The sequence below is a fragment of the Coregonus clupeaformis genome, chromosome 1 (assembly GCF_020615455.1).
Source record: "Coregonus clupeaformis isolate EN_2021a chromosome 1, ASM2061545v1, whole genome shotgun sequence".
Lineage (NCBI taxonomy): Eukaryota > Metazoa > Chordata > Actinopteri > Salmoniformes > Salmonidae > Coregonus > Coregonus clupeaformis.
Window position 1 is genome coordinate 12,223,171 of NC_059192.1, and position 26,372 is coordinate 12,249,542.

Here is a 26,372-nt window from a genome sequence, read left to right on the forward strand (position 1 = left end):
CATGCTAAAACTGGTTGTATCCATCTAGAGACCTCTTTCTACTTCTATGTTCCAGCTTGACGTTCGGAATTCCTGACAACCACCCTGTGACTGTGCAGGTTCACATCAGTACTGGCAGTAGAGGGCAGCATAACTGCATAACTCTGCAACAAGCTTTCTTTTTTTCTTTCGCTCGGTCTCTCTCGCTCTGTTTCTCTGTTTCTCTGTCTCTGTCTCACTCACACACACACACACACAAACACACACACACACACACACACACACACACACACACACACACACACACAGGGTGTTTCTACATGTGTGTGGATGAACCATGTTAAGGTGTGTTTTGGGGCAGGATTCCAGTAAATTGACCTATCACGCGTTGGGGTTTTGGGGGCCGGTTTGGTGAGCACCAGTGGATAGAGGAGGAAACGACAGCTGTCTACCATCAGACCAGCCAAACGGACCGGACTAATATATTTATTAGATTTTATTCAACTTTTATTTTTGTTTATTGATTGGTGTGAGTGAAAACTGTGTTCCGAAGTCCGGAGCAGAGGAGCTGAGAGCACCATCTCTACACAGCATGACCCCGGAGAGAGATAGGAGGAGGTAGGATCTTTGTCTTCACATCAGATTGTAGTACAGAGAACACATCTTTAATATAATTCAATAAATAGAGAATCAGTTCACAAATATAAATGTTTTTCAATGAGACATTATCTTACTGATTTTCACCTACATATATTTGCTTGAGTAACTGCATTGTCTATTTTTAGCATACAGTCAGGTCCAAAATTACTGGCACCTTGATAAATATGAGCAAATACCGTATAAAATAAATCCCACTGCATTTCCTTATTATTCAATCGTCAAAGACACCCTTGAATCAGTCTTTCACACCACAAGACAACCAGTCAGTCGACATGTGCTTGTGGATGGTACACAGTAGTCAACATTTTTTAGCCATTAATGGAACTCCATAGAAAGCAGGTGTTGTGGTGTGCCATAGATAAAGGGCATGAAGAGTTCATCCATAATGCACCCAACCACACACACACCACACACTGCCACTGTGATTTAACTATTTTTTCTCTCTCTCTCTCTCTCTCTCTCTCTCTCTCTCTCTCTCTCTCTCTCTCTCTCTCTCTCTCTCTCTCTCTCTCTCTCTCTCTCTCTCTCTCTCTCTCTCTCTCTCTCTCTCTCTCTCTCTCTCTCTCTCTCTCTCTCTCTCTCTCTCTCTCTCTCTCTCTCTCTCTCTCTCTCTCTCTCTCTTTCTTTTAGGGTAATGAGTTGTGAAGCAGCGAGGGCTAGGCGGAGAGCAGAGTCTCAGGTGTTGACTGACATGTCTCAACTCCTCCCACTCCCTTCCTCCCTCCGCCCACACCTAGACAAACCCTCCATCATACGACTAACCATCAGCTACCTACGTATACACACACTGCTCTCTGGTACACACACACACACACACACACACACACACACTCACTCACTCACTCACTCACTCACACACACACACACACACACACACACACACACACACACACACACACACTCACTCACTCACTCACTCACTACCGTATGTTGTTTATGTCTCTTTATCTTAGGCTTTGCTGACCGACAGACGTGGGAGAGGAGGGGCGAGAGGGGGGAGGACGAGGGAGAGATGGTGACGAAGGAGGAGGGAGAGGGGGATACGTGGGAGAGGAGGGAGGAGGAGGGAGAGAGGGATACGAGGGAGGAGGGAGAGAGGGATACGAGGGAGGAGGGAGAGAGGGATACGTGGGAGAGGATGGAGGAGGGAGCGAGAGAGACTAGGGAGAGGAGGGAGGTGGGAGACAGGGAGATGGGGGAGAGGAGGGAGGAGGGAGAGAGGGAGATTGGGGAGACAGATCTATACCTGAGGATTCTGGGAGGCTTTGTCGTCCTGGTAACGACAGAAGGAGACATGATCTACCTGTCAGATAACATCAGAGAATACATGGGCCTAACTCAGGTACTTACACACACAGACACACACACACACACACACACACACACACACACACACACACACACACACACACACACACACACACACACACACACACACACAGACACACACACACACACACACACACATAAACTGAGTGATTTATATATGAATGTTTTTCTCCAGGTGGAGTTGATGGGGCATAGCATATATGATTTCACACACCCCTGTGACCATAAGGACATCAGAGACAACCTTGACATCACTGGAGGTGTGTAAACAGATGTAGGATCTTAATTTGATCACTCTTTTGTTGCTGAGAATTGTCCTGCACAGCAGGAAATGCAAACTTGTAGTGTATTCGAGGTGTAAAAACATTTCTAAAGTTAGTAATTTCCATTTTTAAATGTCAGACTTAATTTGCCCTAACGAAAAATGTATCAACCCCTAAAAAAAATTGCCATTAATTAGAATCAACATCATCATTCAAATGTCCTGTTGCTGCATGATTATTTTCCTTCTGTAGGAAAATGGCTCAAATTAAGATCCTACATCTGTACATGTATGTGTGTTAGGGGTGTGTTCTGCTTTTATTAACTGGGTATGAGAAGTTTTACAAAAATATTTCGTCCCAAAAGTGGCTGAAAGTCCTGACATGATTCTGAAATGGTTGTGTGATAGTTGTGAAATGGTTGTGTGATAGTTGTGAAATGTTTGTGTGATAGTTGTGAAATGGTTGTGTGATAGTTGTGAGATGGTTGTGTGATAGTTTTGAGATGGTTGTGTGATAGTTGTGAAATGGTTGTGTGATAGTTGTGAAATGGTTGTGCGATTGTTGTGAGATGGTTGTGTGATAGTTGTGAAATGGTTGTGTGATAGTTATGAAATTGTTGTGTGATAGTTGTGAGATAGTTGTGTGATAGTTGTGAAATGGTTGTGTGATAGTTGTGAAATGGTTGTGTGATAGTTATGAAATTGTTGTGTGATAGTTGTGAGATAGTTGTGTGATAGTTGTGAAATGGCTGTGTGATAGTTGTGAAATGGTTGTGTGATAGTTGTGAAATGGCTGTGTGATTGTTGTGAGATGGTTGTGTGATAGTTGTGAAATGGTTGTGTGATAGCTGTGAAATGGTTGTGTGATTGTTGTGAGATGGTTGTGTGATAGTTGTGAGATGGTTGATAGTTGTGAGATGGTTGTGTGATAGCTGTGAAATTGTTGTGTGATAGTTGTGAGATGGTTATGTGATAGTTGTGAAATGGTTGTGTGATAGCTGTGAAATGGTTGTGTGATAGTTGTGTGATGGTTGTGAGATAGTTGTGAGATGGTTGTGTGATAGTTCTGAAATGGTTGTGTGATAGTTGTGAGATGATTGATAGTTGTGAGATGGTTGTGTGATAGATTAGATTTTAGATTTTAGTCATTTTAGTCATTTAGCAGACGCTCTTATCCAGAGCGACTTACAGTTAGTGAGTGCATTTTTCATAGTTGTGAAATGGTAGTGTGATGGTTGTGTGATAGTTGTGTGATGGTTGTATTGTGTTTGTTTGTAGTTCCAGGGCGGAGCAGGTGTGGAGGACAGAGAGACTTTCTGATGAGGATGAAGAGTACAGTGACTCACAGAGGAAGAACTGTTAATCTCCGATCAGCCGTCTGGAGGGTGAGAATAAACTTCAAACAAACCTTTAGTAACACTTTACTGCTGTGGCATGTCATCATGATAGGGTTAGTTTAGTGACTTTATTTTTAGTGACTAGAAAAAAGGTGTATTTACCATTTGTAAATTCCATTTAAATTGTGTGTGTTACTGTTGTTGTGTCAGGTGCTGCAGGTGTGTGTGTCCAGACCCTCTCTTTCCTGTGTGCTCTTCACCTGCCAGCCCCTCTCCCTCTCTCACACACTCCTACACACACACACCTTCACCAGCCAACACAGCATGGACATGAGGTTCACCTACTGTGACCAAAGGTAACACACACACACACACACACACACAGAGAGATTCACACACACAACCACAGATTCACACACACACACACACACACACAGAGAGATTCACACACACACCCACAGATTCACACACACACACACACACACACACACACAGATTCACAAACAAACACAAACACACACACACAGATTCACACACACACAGATTCACACACAAACACACACATGCACAAACATACAGATACACACACACTCCCACAAACACATGTAAAATATACACAAAACCATAATCTGTGTGTGCGTGTGTGTGTTGTAGGGTGACTGGGTTTTTAAGTTATCATCCAGAGGAGCTGCTGGGTGTCTCTGTGTATGAGCTGTGTCACACTCTGGACTTACACACTCTGACCAAGAGCCACCAGAACCGTGAGGACACACACATGCACACACACACACACACACACACACACACACACACACACACACACACACACACACACACACACACACACACACACACACACACACACACACACACACACACACACACACACACACACACACACACACACACACACACACACTCGTATGTCCTGTATTGGAGGCACTATCTCCCAAGCACTAACAAGATGCTCTTCCCCCTCTCTCTCCAGTGTGTTCTAAGGGTCAGTCAGTGAGTGGGGTGTACAGGGTGTTGGTGAGAGGGGGAGGGTACATGTGGGCGGAGACTCACAGTGCTGTCATCTCTAAACCCCGCCCAACACAGCCACACCCATCAAAGCCACACCCATCTAAGCTCTCACCACCACCCTTCGTTGCTTGTGTCACCTACATCCTCAGGTAGGAGGGGCCACAGAGTTGTCACATTATGTATGCTGTAGCCATAGTATTGTAAAGAGTATTTTAGAGATAGCATTGTAGAGATAATATTAAAGAGATAGCATTGTAGAGATAATATTAAAGAGATAGTATTATAGAGATAATATTAAAGAGATAGTATTGTAGAGATAATATTAAAGAAATAGCGTTTTAGAGATAATATTAAAGTGATACAGTGGCTTGCGAAAGTATTCACCCCCCTAGGCATTTTTCTTATTTTGTTGCCTTACAACCTGGAATTAAAATTGATTTTTGGGGGGTTTGTATCATTTGATTTACACAACATGCCTACCACTTTGAAGATGCAAAATATTTTTTATTGTGAAACAAACAATTAATTAGACAAAAAAACAGAAAACTTGAGCGTGCATAACTATTCACCCCCCCCCCCCCGCCCCCCCCAAAGTCAATACTTTGTAGAGCCACCTTTTGCAGCAATTACAGCTGCAAGTCTCTTGGGGTATGTCTCTATAAGCTTGGCACATCTAGCCACTGGGATTTTTGCCCATTCTTCAAGGCAAAACTGCTCCAGCTCCTTCAAGTTGGATGGGTTCCGCTAGTGTACATCAATCTTTAAGTCATACCACATATTCTCAATTGGATTGAGGTCTGGGCTTTGACTAGGCCATTCCAATACATTTAAATGTTTCCCCTTAAACCACTTGAGTGTTGTTTTAGCAGTATGCTTAGGGTCATTGTCCTGCTGGAAAGTGAACCTCCATCCCAGTCTCAAATCTCTGGAAGACTGAAACAGGTTTCCCTCAAGACTTTCCTTGTATTTAGCGCCATCTATCATTCCTTCAATTCTGACCAGTTTCCCAGTCCCTGCCGATGAAAAACATCCCCACAGCATGATGCTGCCACCACCATGCTTCACTGTGGGGATGGTGTTCTCGGGGTGATGAGAGGTGTTGGGTTTTGTGCCAGACATTTTAGTTGAGTCATCTGACCAGAGTACCTTCTTCCATATGTTTGGGGAACACCAAACGTGTTTGCTTATTTTTTTCTTTAAGCAATGGCTTTTTTCTGGCCACTCTTCCGTAAAGCCCAGCTCTGTGGAGTGTACGGTTTAAAGTGGTCCTATGGACAGATACTCCAATCTCCGCTGTGGAGCTTTGCAGCTCCTTCAGGGTTAATGCCCTCCTTGCCTGGTCCGTGAGTTTTGGTGGGCGGCCCTCTCTTGGCAGGTTTGTTGTGGTGGCATATTCTTTCAATTTTTTAATAATGGATTTAATGGAGCTCCGTGGGATGCTCAAAGTTTCTGATATTTAAAAAAAAAAAACAACCCTGATCTGTACTTCTCCACAACTTTGTCCCTGACCTGTTTGGAGAGCTCCTTGGTCTTCATGGTGCCGCTTGCTTGGTGGTGCCCCTTGCTTAGTGGTGTTGCCTTTCAGAACAGCTGTATATATACTGAGATCATGTGACAGATCATGTGACACTTAGATTGCACACAGGTAGACTTTATTTAACTAATTATGTGACTTCTGAAGGTAATTGGTTGTACCAGATCTTATTTAGGGGCTTCATAGCAAAGGGGGTTATTTTTTAAATTTCACTTCACCAATTTGGACTATTTTGTGTATGTCCATTACATGACATCCAAATAAAAATCCATTTAAATTATAGTTTGTAATGCAACAAAATAGGAAAAACGCCAAGGGGGAGAATACTTTTGCAAGGCACTGTAGCGTTGTAGAGATAATATTAAAGAGATAGCATTGTAGAGATAACATTAAAGAGATAGCATTGTAGCTGTAGCATTGTTGCAACTCTGTCACAACGTGTGGTATTGCTGTAAGCGTGTGTGTGTCTAAAGGCAGTGTGTATGTGTGTGTGTGTGTGTTTCAGTGGTGTCAAGGAGCCAACTCAGCTGCTGTCTCTGGGCCAGATGAACTGAAGGGAGTAACATCTAGCCCCTTCATGGACCACTCTCAGGATGGACTTTGATTAGCTTTAATTTTTCATTCTATAAAGAAATTCTGAATTTCTCCATAAAATCTTAGCTTTTTTTAGTATAGCTGTAGCTACATACTGTGAAACAGACACTGTGAAGATATGAATGTGATTAAGACTGTTTGCTAATAAATAATCATATCCACTTCTCTCTCTGTGGAACATGCAGCTGCAGTGTACAATGTTGTTGTTGCCTTTGGGCTGTGGTTTGTGGTTGATAGACTGCTGAGCGAAGGTTATGATCAAAGGTGTAGGAAGTCTTGGGGTTTGACTAATATTAAACGACGGTTTGCCCGTTCTGACGTAATCGCGACCTCTCCCTGGCCTCTCTGAGCTTACAGTTGAAGTCGGAAGTTTACATACACTTAGGTTGGAGTCATTAAAACTCGTTTTTCAACCACTCCACAAATTTCTTGTTAACAAACTATAGTTTTGGCAAGTCGGTTAGGACATCTACTTTGTGCATGACACAAGTAATTTTTCCAACAATTGTTTACAGACAGATTATTTCACTTATAATTCACTGTATCACAATTCCAGTGGTTCAGAAGTTTACATACACTAAGTTGACTGTGCCTTTAAACAGCTTGGAAAATTCCAGAAAATGATGTCATGGCTTTAGAAGCTTCTGATAGGCTGATTGACATAATTTGAGTCAATTGGAGGTGTGCCTGTGGATGTATTTCAAGGCCTACCTTCAAACTCAGTGCCTCTTTGCTTGACATCATGGGAAAATCAAAAGAAATCAGCCAAGACCTCAGAAATCTTTTTTTAGACCTCCACAAGTCTGGTTCATCCTTGGGAGCAATTTCCAAACGCCTGAAGGTACCACGTTCATCTGTACAAACAATAGTACGCAATTATAAACACCATGGGACCACGCGGCCGTCATACCGCTCAGGAAGGAAACGCGTTCTGTCTCCTAGAGGTGAACGTACTTTGGTGCGAAAAGTGCAAATCAATCCCAGAACAACAGCAAAGGACCTTGTGAAGATGCTGGAGGAAACAGGTACAAAAGTATCTATATCCAGAGTGAAACAAGTCCTATATCGACATAACCTGAAAGGCCGCTCGGCGAGGAAGAAGCCACTGCTCCAAAACCGCCATAAAAAAGCCAGACTACGGTTTGCAACTGCACATGGGGACAAAGATCATACTTTTTTGAGAAATATACTCTGGTCTGATGAAACAAAAATATAACTGTTTCGCCATAATGACCATTGTTATGTTTGGAGGAAAAAGGGGATTGCTTGCAAGCCGAAGAACACCATCCCAACCGTGAAGCATAGGGGTGGCAGCATCATGCTGTGGGGGTGCTTTGCTGCAGGAGGGACTGGTGCACTTCACAAAATAGATGGCATCATGAGGAAGGAAAATTATATGGATATATTGAAGCAACATCTCAAGACATCAGTCCGGAAGTTAAAGCTTGGTCGCAAATGGGTCTTCCAAATGGACAATGACCCCAAGCACACTTCCAAAGTTGTGGCAAAATGGCTTAAGGACAACAAAGTCAAGGTATTGGAGTGGACATCACAAAGCCCTGACCTCAATCCTATAGAACATTTGTGGGCAGAACTAAAAAAGTGTGTGCGAGCAAGGAGGCCTACAAACCTGACTCAGTTAGGAATGGGCCAAAATTCACCCAACTTATTGTGGGAAGCTTGTGGAAGGCTACCCGAAACGTTTCACCCAAGTTAAACAATTTAAAGGCAATGCTACCAAATACTAATTGAGTGTATGTAAACTTCTGACCCACTGGGAATGTGATGAAAGAAATAAAAGCTGAAATAAATCATTCTCTCTACTATTATTCTGACATTTCACATTCTTAAAATAAAGTGGTGATCCTAACTGACCTAAGACAGGGAATTTTTACTAAGATTAAAGGTCAGGAATTGTGAAAAAACTGAGTTTAAATGTATTTGGCCAAGGTGTATGTAAACTTCCAACTTCAACTGTATGCTGTGTTCAGCTGCTCGTCAGAGCTTCCTGTTTCCTAGTTGTGATGCCGGAAATGCGACTTTGTTTCATTCATGTGTTTTTTGGTCTGAACATTTCTTCAACCAATAAGATTTTAGCTAGCTTGATAAGCTAGCCAACGTTGCTTATAATTAAGTTAGCTAGCTTGCTTAACATTGACAATATGGTCAAACCAGCTACATTCTCCATATTGTAGTTGTCAAAAACGGATTTGCCGTCATCTTTTGGTTGAAAAGGTCAAAGGTCAGTGGTGAAACTTCACAACTAGGCAATTCAGGCAACAACATTTTCTCCAAGTTTCCCAGTTGTAATTCCGACTTAGAGGGTCATTCAAGTGAAACTTCCCAGTCGGAACTTCCGATAACTCCGATAGCATGTGAACGCAGCATACAACTAGGCTATACATCCTGTGAGGTTTTGATCTGGGTCATGACATGTGGGGCGGCACCACCTGACTGCAGCAACACACACACACACATACACACACGCCTGAGGCCAACTGGAGATCCGTCTGAGACGTGGACAAACAGACAGACACGAAACGAAACCACAGCAACCACAGTTTCCTGTAGAGAGACACACAACTGGAGCGTTCTCGTGGGAACCTTTTAAACTCTTCACCTCTCAACCTCCCTACACACACACACACACACACACACACACACACACACACACACACACACACACACACACACACACACACACACACACACACACACACACACACACACACACACATACACACACACACACACACACTGATGCTTTACACACTACCTCTACCTCCTATGTTTCAGACCCCTCCCTCTACAGAGACACCCCTGGTCTCAATCTACTATAGACACCCCTGGTCTCAATCTACTATAGACACCCCTTTTCTCAATAATCTACTGTAGACACCCCTTTTCTCAATAATCTACTGTAGTTTCCCTCTACAGAGACACCGCTGGTCTCAATAATCTACTGTAGACACCGCTGGTCTCAATAATCTACTGTAGACACACCTGGTCTCAATAATCTACTGTAGTTTCCCTCTACAGAGACACCGCTGGTCTCAATAATCTACTGTAGACACCGCTGGTCTCAATAATCTACTGTAGACACACCTGGTTTCAATAATCTACTGTAGACACCACTGGTCTCAATAATCTACTGTAGACACCGCTGGTCTCAATAATCTACTGTAGACACCGCTGGTCTCAATAATTTACTGTAGACACCCCTGGTCTCAATAATCTACTGTAGTTTCCCTCTACAGAGACACCGCTGGTCTCAATAATTTACTGTAGACACCCCTGGTCTCAATAATCTACTGTAGACACCCCTGGTCTCAATAATCTACTGTAGTTTCCCTCTACAGAGACACCGCTGGTCTCAATAATTTACTGTAGACACCCCTGGTCTCAATAATCTACTGTAGACACCCCTGGTCTCAATAATCTACTGTAGTTTCCCTCTACAGAGACACCGCTGGTCTCAATAATTTACTGTAGACACCCCTGGTCTCAATAATCTACTGTAGACACCCCTGGTCTCAATAATCTACTGTAGTTTCCCTCTACAGAGACACCGCTGGTCTCAATAATCTACTGTAGACACCGCTGGTCTCAATAATCTACTGTAGACACACCTGGTTTCAATAATCTACTGTAGACACCACTGGTCTCAATAATCTACTGTAGACACCGCTGGTCTCAATAATCTACTGTAGACACCGCTGGTCTCAGTAATCTACTGTAGACACCGCTGGTCTCAATAATTTACTGTAGACACCCCTGGTCTCAATAATCTACTGTAGACACCACTGGTCTCAGTAATCTACTGTAGACACCGCTGGTCTCAATCTACTATAGACACCCCTGGTCTCAATCTACTATAGACACCCCTTTTCTCAATAATCTACTGTAGACACCCCTGGTCTCAATAATCTACTGTAGTTTCCCTCTACAGAGACACCGCTGGTCTCAATAATCTACTGTAGACACCGCTGGTCTCAATAATCTACTGTAGACACCCCTGGTCTCAATAATCTACTGTAGACACCCCTGGTCTCAATAATCTACTGTAGTTTCCCTCTACAGAGACACCGCTGGTCTCAATAATCTACTGTAGACACCGCTGGTCTCAATAATCTACTGTAGACACACCTGGTTTCAATAATCTACTGTAGACACCACTGGTTTCAATAATCTACTGTAGACACCGCTGGTCTCAATAATCTACTGTAGACACCGCTGGTCTCAATAATCTACTGTAGACACCGCTGGTCTCAATAATCTACTGTAGACACCGCTGGTCTCAATAATCTACTGTAGACACCCCTGGTCTCAATAATCTACTGTAGACACCCCTGGTCTCAATAATCTACTGTAGTTTCCCTCTACAGAGACACCGCTGGTCTCAATAATCTACTGTAGACACCGCTGGTCTCAATAATCTACTGTAGACACACCTGGTTTCAATAATCTACTGTAGACACCACTGGTCTCAATAATCTACTGTAGACACCGCTGGTCTCAATAATCTACTGTAGACACCGCTGGTCTCAGTAATCTACTGTAGACACCGCTGGTCTCAATAATTTACTGTAGACACCGCTGGTCTCAATAATTTACTGTAGACACCCCTGGTCTCAATAATCTACTGTAGACACCGCTGGTCTCAATAATTTACTGTAGACACCCCTGGTCTCAATAAGCTACTGTAGACACCCCTGGTCTCAATAAACTACTGTATCTTATTTTCTTAGTCTCCTTCCCTCAACCTGCACTGATGTGAAAAAACTGGACTAGATAAAGTAAACATTGTAGTCATCCTCCATACTACTTTCCTCAGTTCTGTTCTGATGTGTTGTCAGATCAGATGAACGTGATATATGGGTTATATGAGGAGAGGAGGGGATGAGGGGAAGCCACTGTAGACTGTAGAGCCGGGGCAGCAGGTAGCCTAGCGGGTAACTGAAAGGTCGCTGGTTCGAATCCCCTAGATGAAAAATGTGCTGATGTGCCCTTGAGCAAGGCACTTAACCGTAATTGCTCTGGATAAGAGCCTCTGCTAAATTACTAAAATGTAAACGTAAGCTGCACTGAGAGCATCAGCAGGTGTTGGGAGGGCTGCTGGAGCCATCTAGTGGCTAATAGGTGTCAATGCTCCTCTTATCAGCTGTTACTATTGTGTTTTTACAGGGCAGTGTAATACACTATGGTGGCCAGATGGTGGCAGCATAGTAGTCTGAATGATCTGCTGGGGGAAACCTACCCCCCCTCCCTGTCCACATGCACATTAACCTTCTGCATACCCCCATATCACATTTCTCCCAACCCTGGGAAGGCAGCTGTGGCTGGGCGAGGCTGCTCAGGCAATTGCCAGGCTCCTGGAGCTCCACCAGGCCCCAGGTCCCTCACACTCCACTGGGTCACCTTGACTTTCAGCAGGGTCAAAACCAGGAAGTGTCACCCTGAAACACTACCAGTCAGTCAGTGAGCGGTTAACCTATGTGACTGGAACAGCACTTTTAGACAAATGAGTGACCTAACTAAAGTAAGGGATTTAATCAAAGATTAAGATAACTGTATAGTTAACGCTTCTGTTCCCTCCCCTCTTCACTCTTCAATTCACTGTGAAGAGACGAGGGAGATGGAGAGAGACACTTTGACTCTAGATAGGTCTATATTGAGACATTCTCATGAGAGAGTGGAGCAAGATAGAAAAGGAGAGTAGGGAGAGAGAGAGCAAGAGAGGGAGAGAGAGAGAGAGAGAGAGAGAGAGAGAGAGAGAGAGAGAGAGAGAGAGAGAGAGAGAGAGAGAGAGAGAGAGAGAGAGAGAGAGAGAGAGAGAGAGAGAGAGAGAGAGAGAGAGAGAGAGAGAGAGAGAGAGAATGAGAGAGAGAGGGGGAGAGACAGAGAGAGAGAGAGAGAGAATTCTCCTGGTAATTCAGTCTTGACAACAACAATTTCCATCTCACTCCTCTGACTCTCTGTTCCTGGCTCACCTCTTTCCTTTGGAAACGTAAAAAGAGCTGACGCTTTCTCTGTCATATTCTACATGACATGAGTTACATGTTTGTTCTACACAGTGTATTTCTATCTAAACATTTGGTAACGTTCTTGCCCTCCTGAACAGACCTCTGTTTACAACCTCCTCATCCCCCTCCCCCCTCCTCAGCCAGTGGTCGGTGGGTGTTGTCCGGTAGTCAGCCAATGACGGGCCAGCGTTCACCCTTTGAAACATGACCATGATAAATCACTGACTGGCAGCGTAGAGCGGACAACAAGAGGGAGGAAGAGGGGGAGGAGGAGAGGGGGAGGGGTGAGTGAGAAACATTTAATATGGAGAGAGAGAAAGAGAAAGAGAAAAGGGGTAGAAAGAAAAGGAGAGAAAGGAAAGGGTATAGAGAACGAGTAGAGAGTGAGAGAGAGAGAGAGGAGGGAAGGAGGGAGGGAGGGAGGGAGAGAGAGAGAGAGAGAGAGAGAGAGAGAGAGAGAGAGAGAGAGAGAGAGAGAGAGAGAGAGAGAGAGAGAGAGAGAGAGAGAGAGAGAGAGAGAGAGAGAGGAGAAAAAAGGGAGAGACAGTAGGAGAGATAAGCAAAGGTGACTGTCTTTGTATCTGTGAAGAGAGAGAGAGAGAGGTCAGAGTCCATCCCTCTCTGACCGTTATTAGTATTCTGCTAATAGAACACCTGTTATAATGGGACAGGGATTGTACTTGGGAGACACACACAGCTCTAGGACGGATGCATCATTGTGAAGTGATGTGTGACTGACTGGGTTTGAACCTGGGTTGTCTGTGTGTTGAGGTGTCTCGCTGAACCACGCTCATGTGTTGAGTAACTTTTGATTAAGACATGAAGACTTGCTTTAGTTTAGGCTAGTGTTGTTTACCACAGTGTTGTGGTATGCGGACGACCTGGGTCAAACCAGGTCGTGTGTGTGTGTGTGTGTGTGTGTGTGTGTGTGTGTGTGTGTGTGTGTGTGTGTGTGTGTTTAGCACAAGGGACAGTGAGTCCCACATCTGTTTGGTGGAAAATATACAAGTGAAAGGTTGAGATGGCTGTTACATACTCAGTCTTCATCCGTCAGCAAAGTTCATAAAGGTGTTTGCCCTGGCAGAACAGTAATAGGAGATAAGGAATTATTACATTATAAGTACAGAGATGATTTTATCAGACTGATGAGGAAATATTGAATTGATTACACATCACTCTGAGACACTCTGCCTTTACACACACAGCAGCTAACCACACACCTGTTCCTCAGTGGAGAGGAGTGCATATGTATGTCTGTGTGTCTGTGTGTCTGTGTGCTTGTGATCCCAGATGGCCTCACCTTAAATAAAATAATAATTTGATTTTCCCGCTCGGTTTGTGCAAGCGTGTGTGTGTTTGTACCAGGATCAGATCTAATCTTATCTTGTGTTCAGAGTCCACAGGTGCAGGCTGGGGTCAGGGCCTCTATTCAGACAGACTCAACACAATTTGGTTGAATATTTGTAGATATCCTACACACAGCAATGCACAACCTCACACAACTACGTACAGCTAGCTACACACCCCATGGAAATATGGGACACTAGGACAGGTTTTTAGGAATTTGTCAAATGTACTAGACACACATACATACATGCGTGCACACGCACACACACATGTGTATTGTTCGAATTCCTAAAAACCTGTCTTAGTGTGCCTATTTCCATGTGGTGTGGTTGTGTGTAGTTGTGTGCATGATATCCACAGATAATAAACCAAACTCCAGTATGAACTTGATCTGATGAATCTAGCCTCTAACTGTCCATCAGGTTTTGTGGAGTATTTATACTACATGGGGCTTCTTTAAAATTTTCAGTCGCTTGAAAGCTACTTTTCTTAGGTACATACTGCAGTGGGCTAAATCAGGGTCACACAGAGTGTTTCCTGGTAGTCTTAAGCAAATCTACTTTGAATCCAAAGTATACACCTCACACATGGTTATGGGCTTTAAAAAAAAGAAGACACCTGCACCATGTCAGATATAGAGAGTAAATGTATTCCATTTTGAGTTTGCATCCCAATATTACACTTTATATACATCACAGAAGACTGAAATATAACAAAACCGTTTGACATAGAAACACCGGATTTTTGGCACACAAAAAAAAGAACAGTTTATTAATTATGAAAAATATGAATAACATTCCATCCATGGGGCCACTAGAGGGCGGTTTGGTCATTTGACTGCAGGAAAGGGCCTACTCTGTAGTATAGTTATTGACTTTCCACTCAAGGATAGCTTTGCTGTAGCTTAGCTATTTCATCAGTCATTGGTAGCTTATTAGCTTCCCTACACTACATACTCAAACAACATGGGCAGGGCTGGACTCATCATCAGGACACGTTTCAGGGCTTATTCAGGAATGTCACAGAATGTCCAGGTAGACAGGTACTGTGTAGAATAGACACAAGGCTCTGTCCTAAAGAGAGAGCAGGTGTGGTCAGTGGTGTGGGCGTGAATATCTGCAGATCTGTTATCGAGAGAGCAGTGAGAGTTGAGCTGCAAGGGAGAGAGCGCCAGATAGAACCTGCTGCCGGTTTGTGTGTGTGTGCGTGCCTGCGTGCGTGTTTGTGCGTACGTAGGTCTGTGTCTTGTTAAACCAGGGCAGCAGGTCGTTACTGGACAAGAGAGGAGGCACATCTCAAAATGGACCTCTGCCAGGGGCGAGAGGAGGGGAGAGCTAGGTATCCGTTGCTGAATCCCACATCGACCACTACCCTTCATTCTCCCTTGTCACTCCTGTAGATCTCTTCTGTTCGGGGTGGTACAGAAGAGAGTGCACCCTGGACCCCAGCAAAAGGAAAACAGGTCGGTCAGAGGGCCATATCCTGATTGGACGCTGTCTTATCTTTGGTTTATGATTGGCTCAGACCTCAGATCAGGCAGTAAATTAGTCCTACTGACAAACACAGCGATTGAGGACAGCCATAAATAATATAATCATTCAACAATAACTACAATAAAATAACATACACACTCTTTCATCTCTCTCTCTCTCTCGCTCTCTTTGTCTCTCCCTCCCTCCCTCCCTCTCCCTCCCTCTATCTGAGGTGATCTGTGAAGTGCTGATCGAAGCAGGAGAGGCAACCCTTCGGAAGGGAAAGAGGAGAGAGAGAGACAAAGTTTAGATCTATATCTACATTTACTTTACATTTACGTCATTTAGCAGACGCTCTTATCCAGAGCGACTTACAAATTGGTGCATTCACCCTATAGCCAGTGGGATAACCACTTTACAATATGTTTTTTTTTTCTTTTCTTTTTTTTTTGGGGGTAGAAGGATTACTTTATCCTATCCCAGGTATTCCTTAAAGAGGTGGGGTTTCAAATGTCTCCGGAAGGTGGTGAGTGACTCCGCTGTCCTGGCGTCGTGAGGGAGCTTGTTCCACCATTGGGGTGCCAGAGCAGCGAACAGTTTTGACTGGGCTGAGCGGGAACTATGCTTCCGCAGAGGAAGGGGAGCCAGCAGGCCAGAGGTAGATGAACGCAATGCCCTCGTTTGGGTGTAGGGACTGATCAGAGCCTGAAGGTACAGAGGTGCCGATCCCCTCACAGCTCCATAGGCAAGCACCATGGTCTTGTAACAGATGCGAGCTTCAACTGGAAGCCAGTGGAGTGTGCGGAGGAGCGGGGTGACGTGAGAGAACGTGGGAAGGTTGAACACCAGACGGGCTGCGGCATTCCGGATGAGTTGTAGGGGTTTAATGGCACAGGCAGGGAGCCCAGCCAACAGCGAGTTGCAGTAATCCAGACGGGAGATGACAAGTGCCTGGATTAGGACCTGTGCCGCTTCCTGTGTAAGGCAGGGTCGTACTCTCAGAATGTTGTAGAGCATGAACCTGCAGGATCGGGTCACCGCCTTGATGTTAGCGGAGAACGACAGGGTGTTGTCCAGGGTCACGCCAAGGCTCTTCGCACTCTGGGAGGAGGACACAACGGAGTTGTCAACCGTGATGGCGAGATCATGGAACGGGCAGTCCTTCCCCGGGAGGAAGAGCAGCTCCGTCTTGCCAGGGTTCAGCTTGAGGTGGTGATCCGTCATCCATACTGATATGTCTGCCAGACATGCAGAGATGCGATTCGCCACCTGGTTATCAGAAGGGGGAAAGGAGAAGATTAGTTGTGTATCGTCAGCGTAGCAATGATAGGAGAGGCCATGTGAGGATATGACAGAGCCAAGTGACTTGGTGTATAGGGAGAATAGGAGAGGGCCTAGAACTGAGCCCCTGGGGGACACCAGTGGTGAGAGCACGTGGTGCGGAGACAGCTTCTCGCCACGCCACTTGGTAGGAGCGACCGGTCAGGTAGGACGCAATCCAGGAGTGAGCCGCGCCGGAGATGCCCAGCTCGGAGAGGGTGGAGAGGAGGATCTGATGGTTCACAGTATCAAAGGCAGCAGACAGGTCTAGAAGGACAAGAGCAGAGGAGAGAGAGTTAGCTTTAGCAGTGCGGAGAGCCTCCGTGACACAGAGAAGAGCAGTCTCAGTTGAATGACCAGTCCTGAAACCTGACTGGTTTGGATCAAGAAGGTCATTCTGAGAGAGATAGCAAGAGAGTTGGCTAAAGACGGCACGCTCAATAGTTTTGGAAAGAAAAGAAAGAAGGGATACTGGTCTGTAGTTGTTGACATCAGTGGGATCGAGTGTTGGTTTTTTGAGAAGGGGGTGCAACTCTCGCTCTCTTGAAGACGGAAGGGACATAGCCAGCGGTCAAGGATGAGTTGATCAGCGAGGTGAGGTAGGGGAGAAGGTCACCGGAGATGGTCTGGAGAAGAGAGGAGGGGATGGGGTCAAGCGGGCAGGTTGTTGGGCGGCCTGCAGTCACAAGTCGCAGGATTTTATCTGGAGAGAGAGGGGAGAAAGAAGTCAAAGCATAGGGTAGGGCAGTGTGAGTAGGACCAGCAGTGTCATTAGACTTAACAAACGAGGATCGGATGTCGTCAACCTTCTTTTCAAAGTGGTTGACGAAGTCATCCACAGAGAGAGGAGGAGGGGGATTCAGCAGGGAGGAGAATGTGGCAAATAGCTTCCTAGGGTTAGAGGCAGATGCTTGGAATTTAGAGTGGTAGAAAGTGGCCTTAGCAGCAGAAACAGATGAAGAAAATGTAGAGAGGAGGGAGTGAAAAGATGCCAGGTCGGCAGGGAGTTTAGTTTTCTTCCATTTCCGCTCCGCTGCCCGGAGCTCTGTTCTGTGAGCTCGCAATGAGTCATCAAGCCACGGAGCAGGAGGGGAGGACCGAGCCGGCCTGGGAGGATAGGGGACACAGAGAGTCAAAGGATGCAGAAAGGGAGGAGAGGAGGGTTGAGGAGGCAGAATCAGGAGATTGGAGGGAGAAGGATTGAGCAGAGGGAAGAGATGATAGGATGGAAGAGGAGAGAGTAGTGGGAGAGAGAGAGCGAAGGTTGCGGCGGCGCATTACCATCTGTGTAGGGGCAGAGTGAGTAGTGTTGGAGGAGAGCGAGAGAGAAAAGGAAACAAAGTAGTGGTCGGAGACATGGAGGGGAGTTGCAGTGAGATTAGTAGAAGAGCAGCATCTAGTAAAGATGCTCGGCTCATTCTTTACCTCAGCCAGATCTTTCTCTCTGAGCAGACACTTCATCTCATTCTTCTACTTATACATCAGAGCCTTGGCGACAGAGAGGAAGACACATGCACACGTCAGCTTAAATACTGAATGATGTGCAATTAGTCTTTTCAATGAAAGACAGGGTCATCCCTTCGATGCACATTGTCTGTTATTCCATTCTTAAGAGTGGTGGGCTACTATCAGTTATACATCTGATCTGGTATAACAGATGTTCTCACTATGTGATTTGACAGCGAAAGAGAGAGCATTTGTAACAGGCAGGTGCATCGACGATAGGATCTTGTCTTTCATTATATAGGGGTAACTTTGATGGAATTACCATTTCAACCTTCTGCGTGTTTCACACTCATACACACAAAAAACTAATGGTTCTATATAGTGCCAAATAAGGGTGGTTTGGCTTGTAACCACAGCGGAACCCTTTTTGGTGCTATATGGAACACTTTATAGAACCTTTATGAAGAATGGTTCTATAAATAACCTCTCTCCATCTTAGAGGTTCTTTGTAGAACCATACAGGATTTTCAATTCTGGTTTAATAGCCATATTATATAAAACAAATTATATAGCTTTTATTATTAACAAATTAAATCAGTTGTGCTACCTCTGGAACAGCTGGGTCCCTGAGGATAAACTTGAGAACTACTGACTTAGTCAACCATTCGCAATTGACACAAGGCCATGTGAGACTTTCACAAGACACCATTGCTGCCCATGGCATGACACAAGAGATTAGATAAACTGGAATTACACTCTCACTCACGGTTGCACAAAAAGAGCTTTGCACAAACCATGCCCCAAAATATTCAAATGAGCCACCACCCCTACATTTCAATTATCACTAAAAGAGGAAAGAACACTTTTTTGAACTGCAAAGAACCATTGAAGGGATCAAAGGGTTATTTGGGTCAGTCTGGTTCCACATAGACCCATCACCCTTCCCAAAGAACCATTGAGGAACCCACATTCTTTTGTCTTTCTTTCTCATTAAATAACTGCCTCATAAAAAAACATTCAGAGATTTGATTTCCATTACTTTCAGTCAGACTATCATAGTACACAGCAAACTCTCCAGAGTGTTAAATCAACACTGAAAGTGTTGTCTGTCTGTACCCATATAGACACCGGAACAGTTTTAAATTAATGAGAAGCCTACACATTAAAAACGTAGGGTTCCTCAAGGGTTATTTTGTAATGGTAATGGTTCCACGTGGAACCATACTGACCCAAATAATATTTTTAGGTCCTTGAATAGTTATTTGCAGTGTTTATTATTTATATTTTTTACACTGGATAATTTGCTGTGCAGCCATAAGGGCCTAGAATACCACAAAATGAAATGCTCAGGATCCCATCAGAATAACTCCACAATTGTCTCATTAGAAGATTCAGAAAATGGATCTATCTGTGAATATGTAGGCTATCTATCGCACTTGCGCAATAAACATTTGACATAGACCGCCTACTACTGTATTCAAATGGCGACACACACGGGATCGCGCTTTGTTTACTGGCTCTTTCGGACGCGCGCCCCGAAATGAACCTCCTTCATAGATCTGTGCCCTCCTTTTCCGCGTGCATCCCGGTCCAAGGGGAGTCCTAGCCTAGGTGGTCAGCGCAGCCTTAAAGCGAACGGGCGCGCCCTTCCAACTGTCATTCAGTCGGAAGACCGGACACAGTGAAGGAGTGCTGCTGTGCGGTTCATTCATCCCTCTCACGGGTTAATAGATAGATAGCTAGCTAGCTACCCCCCGTCGCTGTTGTTTCCCCCCCTGTTAAACAGTTAGTCAACTAGACCAATCATGTACCGGTACTTCGGGGAGCTGTTATCCCGCGGGGCGGGCAGTGCCCTGGCCTCGGGCTGCGTGGACTCTGCTCTCCCAGCATCGGCCGCTCTGATGCGGGTCCGACAGTATAGTGAACAGCCCGATGACCCCAACTTCTTTCGCATGGTGGAGGGTTTCTTCGACCGCGGAGCCGCCATCGTTCAGGACAAGCTTGTGGAGGACCTAAAGAGCAAGGAGACCCCCGAGCAGAAGATGAAACGAGTGAAGGGGATTCTCCGCATCATCAAGCCCTGCAACCACGTCCTCAGCGTCTCTTTCCCCATCAAGAGGGACAACGGAGAGTGGGAGGTAGTGGAGGGATACCGCGCCCAGCACAGCCAGCACAGGACGCCCTGCAAGGGGGGTAAGATGTACTGCCAAGCGCCGCTTTCTGGTTATCAACTGTCCTTCGAGTGGTTGTGCGGTTGCTAAACTAACTAGCTAGCTAGGTAGCTAATTTGGCAATCCCATTAATCATCTGTGAGAGAACAGCTGCACTGACTCTGTTTAGCTAACGTTAGCTAGCAAGGTTGCATTATCTGCTCCACTCGCTAGCTAGTTACTATAAAGATAGCTAACTACGACTCCTAACTAAATACGTAGGGTGTTAGGGGACAAAATGAAACTGTGGTTCTCTGTTATACGTTGCATTCCAAATTATAGGGAGGCTTCTCAGGAACACAGAACGCTTTATTTCATGAGGATAAGACATACCATTGCTGAGATATCTTATTTTCAAGTGATCGAAAAGGGTCGCAACATGTCAATGTACTGTAATCCGTTGTCAATAAGGCACCAAATCACCTGTCTGGATTCTTAAATTCGACACCTTTTGTCCAATAACTCAAGATATCTCAAGATAGGATGGTCATATTGTTATGACATTTTCACGGTTCACAGAGATGTATAATTATTCTATGCAAATGAGGCACTTCATATGCAGATTAGGCAGTATGGAATACATAATTTCAGTACTTTAAGCCCAATAATATAAAGTAGGGTGGTCATATTATTAACAAATATTCATGCAGAACTGAGAGGTTGTAACAATTTTTGATATTAGAATACTGTTTTATGCAAATATAATTGTTTTGTGCAAATTCGATAATGTATATGCTAATTAGTCTGAACAGCAAGTTCATTTAAAGTAAAGTGGTCATATGGTTTACACACACCCCAGGGGTGTTAACAGAGTACATATAATTGGGATTACATAATCATGAACAAAAAGATAGGTTACTATTTACCATTAGTAACTGTTACTGTATATATATATCACAATTATGTAGGCCTAGAGTGACAAATAATAAGCCCAACCCTGTGCCTGTGCCACCTGCATACACACCACACACACACACACACCAACCACATCACACATAGCCTAACACGGACAAACATTTCCCATTTAACCTTTTACTGCAGTGGGTTAAATCAGGGTCACACAGAGGGATTCTTGGTAGTCTTAAACAAAAGTATACACCTCACACACATGGTTATGGGCTTATAAAAAAGAAGACACCTGTACCATGTCAGATATAGAGTTGAAATGTATTCAATTTTGAGTTTGCGTCCCAATATTACACTTTATATACACCGCAGAAGACTGAAATATAAGAAAACTGTTTGACATAGAAACACCGGATTTTCGTCAGTATTTTTTTTTAAACATCTTTATTAATTATGAAATGATGAAAAATATTAATAACATTCCACCCATGAGGCCAAAGAGGGCACTTTTAGTCATTAACTGCAGGGAAGGGCTATGTCTGGACTGTAACACAGAAGGCTACTAGTTTAATAACATGGCTTACCTCTAAGGTAGGCCTACATCTGAGTAGGGTTACATTGTAATATTATTTTTGGTGTTGATGAGTTACTCTGGTATGGGAGGATAAACTGCACCATTTCCAGCAAATAATTAACCTAGGCTCAGAAAAACGTTATATTTCAGTCCAAGGACGTCTCATGACTGTAAAACACCCCCAGGATGACAGTAAAACACCGCTATGCTAATAGCATAGCCCCCGATCAGCTTTTTAAAATCCATTGGATATTGACTGAATTATAGCGCATAAAACATTTTAGTGGCATGAACAATAAATAAATGGAGTTCAGGGATTTTGTTGGGAATTCAGGTTTTACATTTATTGTAAAGTTTCAACAAAAGCAACAGGCACAAGCAAGAGTATGAAAGAGTCGCAGGACTAAAATGAAAGCAATCAAGCAAGCGAGATTTAAGTGACAGTGGATTTTGCACCCCTCAAACACAAGAAATAGATAGCTGAAAAAGGCAGATCCTCAGGTGGGCGGGGCATGCACGTTGCTAAGGTACATTTTAAATGTTTACATTTTAGTCATTTAGCAGACGCTCTTATCCAGAGCGACTTACAGTTAGTGAGTGCATACATAACATTTTTTTTTAAATGTCATACTGGCCCCCCATGGGAATCAAACCCACAACCCTGGCGTTGCAAACGCCATGCTCTACCAACTGAGCTACACGGGACTGCCAAAATAAAATAAACACTTAAATGAGGGATACAAAGTATATTGAAAGCAGGTGCTTCCACACAGGTGTGGTTTCTGAGTTATTTAAGCAATTAACATCCCATCATGCTTAGGGTCATGTATAAAAAAGCCCAGTTGCCCATTGTTTTGGCTACCATGGCTGGCTACCATGGCTGGCTGGGATCTCAACCCAATTGAATACTTATGGGAGATTCTGAAGCGGCACCTGAGACAGTGTTTTCCACCTCCATCAACAAATGATAAAATTACTTGTGGAAGAATGGTCTCGCATCCTTCCAATAGAGTTCCAGACACTTATAATCTATGCCATTGTGCATTGAAGCTGTTCTGGCGGCTTGTGGTGGCCCAATGCCCTATTAAGACACTTTATGTTGGTGGTAGCCTACCTGTAGCGCTGATCAATGCACACTCCCAGTAACTACAAGCTAGATACAAACATTGATACTGACTGTTGTTGTCTAGCCAGCTCTGTCATAGTCCATGTGTAGGTACTAGTAGACAGTTGGCTTTAACCAATGATTGGCTAATACATATCATTGGCTACTATACCGCAGGTGTTACACTGTACGGTGTGTGTGTAATTAGTGGGATAATGTGCCATTTGTACGGACACCAGGTGCCATTTCACTGGGCAAGGGGTGGGGTAGGGTAGGGTAGGGTCGCAGGGTGTGGGGAGGAGGGGTTAGGGGCTAGGGTAGGGTTGCAGGGTGTGGGGAGGAGGGGTTAGGGGCTAGGGTAGGGTTGCAGGGTGTGGGGAGGAGGGGTTAGGGGCTAGGGTAGGGGTTGCAGGGTGTGGGGAGGAGGGGTTAGGGGGTGGGGCCGCAGGGTGTGAGGAGGAGGGGTTAGGGGATAGGGTAGGGTTGCAGGGTGTGGGGAGGAGGGGTTAGGGGGTGGGGCCGCAGGGTGTGAGGAGGAGGGGTTAGGGGGTGGGGTAGGGTTGCAGGGTGTGAGGAGGAGGGGGTGGGGCCGCAGGGTGTGTCTGTTTTAGGAGGGGGCTATGTGGTTCGAGGTTCATGTCAAGGTTCAAGGCTTGTGCAGCTCTGTATTGTGGGGGATTTGTTGGGTGAGGATCAGGATGTGACATATTTACAGTTAGGGGGGAGCGAGAGAGGGAGGATCAGTTGTTTGTGGAGGGGAAGGGGTGGTAATGTACCCAGGCGTTCCCATTCGTCAGCATTTTGACAGGAGGAGGGAGGAGTGTTCACTAAGCGTAGCTTACTTTATTCAGCTCATCCAGTGAGTTTTTTCTTGTTGAACCAACTGGTCCTACAGTGCAAAGTCTCGCCAACTACCCATTGTGCCAGGCAAGCTGAATCAAGTGCACGTACTGACAGACTGACAGACAGACAGAGAGTAGATTTGGACATTGGTTGTGTGTTAATACTTTGTAGACTTTCTGATTGGTGTGGTGTATAGATGTATAATGATGGCAATCACTTTCACATGAGGAGGTCAGAGGCCGTCACACGCCACCAGAGCAGATGCTTCCCTCAAACCCATTTTAGAGAAGTGATCAAATCCCTCTTTTCACTTGCTGCAGCTTAGTCAGACTTTCCATTCCCCCCCTTCTCTGACTTCAGCTACACTTCTCACGGTTTCCATCCCCCCCTTTCTGTGTGATCCAGCCGTATTGCCATCCTGTCAGCGTAGGCTATGTAACAGAGCTTGCCCGTGACCTGAAGACTTGCGTTATCTCCCTGTCTGTGTAGACAAAGCACAAAGGCTGTTGCTGCTACGACAGACAGACAGATAGACCCACACTGCTCTACATAGAATACCTGGTTCTACTACAATACTGCAGAACCTCACGTTCTCTAGCTGGAACACTGTAGAACTGGGTGTGTGCAGGCGTGACTCAGTGTTAGGGAGTGTCAGGAAGTGTCTCACTCTCAAAGAATGTTTAGTCTGCTACATTTCCAACATGTCCTTCCCAAGCAGAAGAGGAAGCCTGTGGTGCAGTCTGAATTCAGTTAAAGTGGGGTTTTTTTCCACTGTGTGACTAACAACCCGCTATGGGCTCCCTCGACATTAATGGAAGGCTCTGTGTGCTCTTGGGCAATTGGGTTTGCTTTTGTGAATGTTTGTTCATCAATTTTTTTGTGTGTATTCATAACTTACACTCCTGTTTGTTTCTTTTGTGTGTCTGCTAGCCAACCCAGAGACTAATTTCATTGGAATGTTTCTAAACATGTTTTTTTCCCTCTGCTGCGGTAGTAGGAGATGGAGGAGGAGGAGGAGGAGGCAAAGAGGAAGAGAATCAAAGGGGGAGGTGTATAAGGAATCTATTTTTGTTCAGTGAATCGAATTAGTCTTCAGATGTAGGATCTTAATTTGATCACCCTGTTGCAGGATAACTTTCCTGCAATACAGGACATGTAAAACTTGTGGTGTATTTGAGGTTTAAAAAGGCTTCTGAAGTTTGTAATATCCACTTTGAAATTTCAGACTTGATTTTCCCTTAAGAAAAACCTGTCAACCCCTACAAAAATGTACATGAATTATAATCCACATACTAATTCACATTCCCTGTTGCTGCAGGATATTTGTCCTGCTGTAGCAAAGTAAACTGGCCTTAAATCAAGGTCCTACATCTGTAGCTCAGTCAGTCCTGTCTCTATAGTTCAAAGGAGGGTCTACATTGTCAAGTCCTTCGAGCAGCTGTAGCGTCTCACGGCTGTCTCTAAAGGTCATGTTTAGAAGGCGTGGAACAGGGAAATGTTTTTGCTCATGTGTGCCCTCCTCTCCTGAACACCATCCTGCTAACGCAGCAGGGGCTAGCGGCTAGCTAGGGGCTGTTTCTGGACTGGGCCTCAGTACACGCCGCGGCGCTTTGAGATGATGTCACACCCTCTCTCCCCGTCCTCTAAAATGCGCTAGGCTGGCTGCAGTCTCCTGTCAGTGCTCGGTGCCCTTGGCTCTCTGTAGGCGTCTGTCACAGCGACATGGCCCAATATAGCCCAAAGTTATTACACACACTCTGTTTCCCTGTGCTGCTGGTGTAGAGGAGCCACCTGCTCCAGGGGAGCCTCCACCAACACAGTGGAACCCCAGATATTGGACCTGTGGTGGGCACAGAGTAGACTCAAAGCCTGTCTTCCTGTCAACTTTAGTGTGTGTGTGTGGTATTGTTGGGCTATGTGTGTTAACTCCCTTTGTGTCTGTCTGTGTGCAGGTATCCGTTACAGTGAAGAGGTGTCTGTTGATGAGGTGAAGGCTCTGGCCTCTCTGATGACGTACAAGTGTGCCGTGGTCGGTAAGTCCGTCTCCTCTCCTCTCTGCACACATCTCATTCATTCAATGCTCCTGAAATCATGCAAACATACACACTGATCTGAGAGATTTTTATTAACATTTTCAGAGAGCTGTTGTCAAATCAATGAAGTCTGTGTGTGTGTGTGTGTTTAAGCCCCAGTTTGTAAGCTGTTCTTTCTATCCAGATGTACCATTCGGGGGGGCTAAAGCTGGTGTCAAGATCAACGTCAAAAATTACTCTGTAAGTCCGTCACACACACACACACACACACACACACACACACACACACACACACACACACAGACACACACACAGACATGCACACAGACACGCACACACATACCCACACACCATGGTAGGCGTTTATTGTGGGAACGCTCTGATGCACAGGAAGCATATCTTACTCTCTGTCACATCAATGATCTATTCCAG

The 26,372-nt window shown here is 44.9% G+C and overlaps 2 protein-coding genes and 1 long non-coding RNA gene across 3 annotated transcripts in view; all 3 read left to right on the forward strand.

Annotated features, from left to right (window-relative positions):
• Positions 1–353: 353 nt before the first annotated feature.
• Positions 354–1,669, forward strand: LOC121581976. The gene is made up of 3 exons (XR_006003298.1): positions 354–597; positions 1,270–1,436; positions 1,593–1,669. It is a non-coding gene; the product is annotated as an uncharacterized LOC121581976 (long non-coding RNA).
• A 216-nt stretch (positions 1,670–1,885) lies between these two features.
• LOC121581969 (endothelial PAS domain-containing protein 1-like) lies at positions 1,886–6,823 on the forward strand. The gene is made up of 7 exons (XM_041897422.1): positions 1,886–1,981; positions 2,144–2,228; positions 3,509–3,615; positions 3,778–3,923; positions 4,222–4,328; positions 4,556–4,742; positions 6,633–6,823. The coding sequence occupies exons 1-7, from the start codon at positions 1,934–1,936 to the stop codon at positions 6,679–6,681; spliced, it is 729 nt and encodes a 242-aa protein (XP_041753356.1). The 5' UTR covers positions 1,886–1,933; the 3' UTR covers positions 6,682–6,823.
• Positions 6,824–19,983: 13,160 nt separating this feature from the next.
• LOC121585929 (glutamate dehydrogenase, mitochondrial) overlaps positions 19,984–26,372 on the forward strand; it is a 19,679-nt gene continuing 13,290 nt past the window's right edge. Inside the window, exons 1-3 of the mRNA XM_041902308.2 lie at positions 19,984–20,522; positions 25,860–25,940; positions 26,125–26,180. Of these exons, the coding sequence (XP_041758242.1) occupies positions 20,135–20,522; positions 25,860–25,940; positions 26,125–26,180 (525 nt within the window). The 5' untranslated portion in view covers positions 19,984–20,134. The remainder of the gene's footprint in view (positions 20,523–25,859; positions 25,941–26,124; positions 26,181–26,372) is intronic.

Bases quoted from the DNA above. Each gene is read 5' to 3' on its own strand.
- LOC121581969 (XM_041897422.1), top strand. From the start codon at position 1,934: ATGATCTACCTGTCAGATAACATCAGAGAATACATGGGCCTAACTCAG. The intron at 1,982-2,143 runs GTACTTACACAC...GTTTTTCTCCAG, and splicing joins AATACATGGGCCTAACTCAG to GTGGAGTTGATGGGGCATAG. The intron at 4,743-6,632 runs GTAGGAGGGGCC...TGTGTGTTTCAG, and splicing joins TGTGTCACCTACATCCTCAG to TGGTGTCAAGGAGCCAACTC.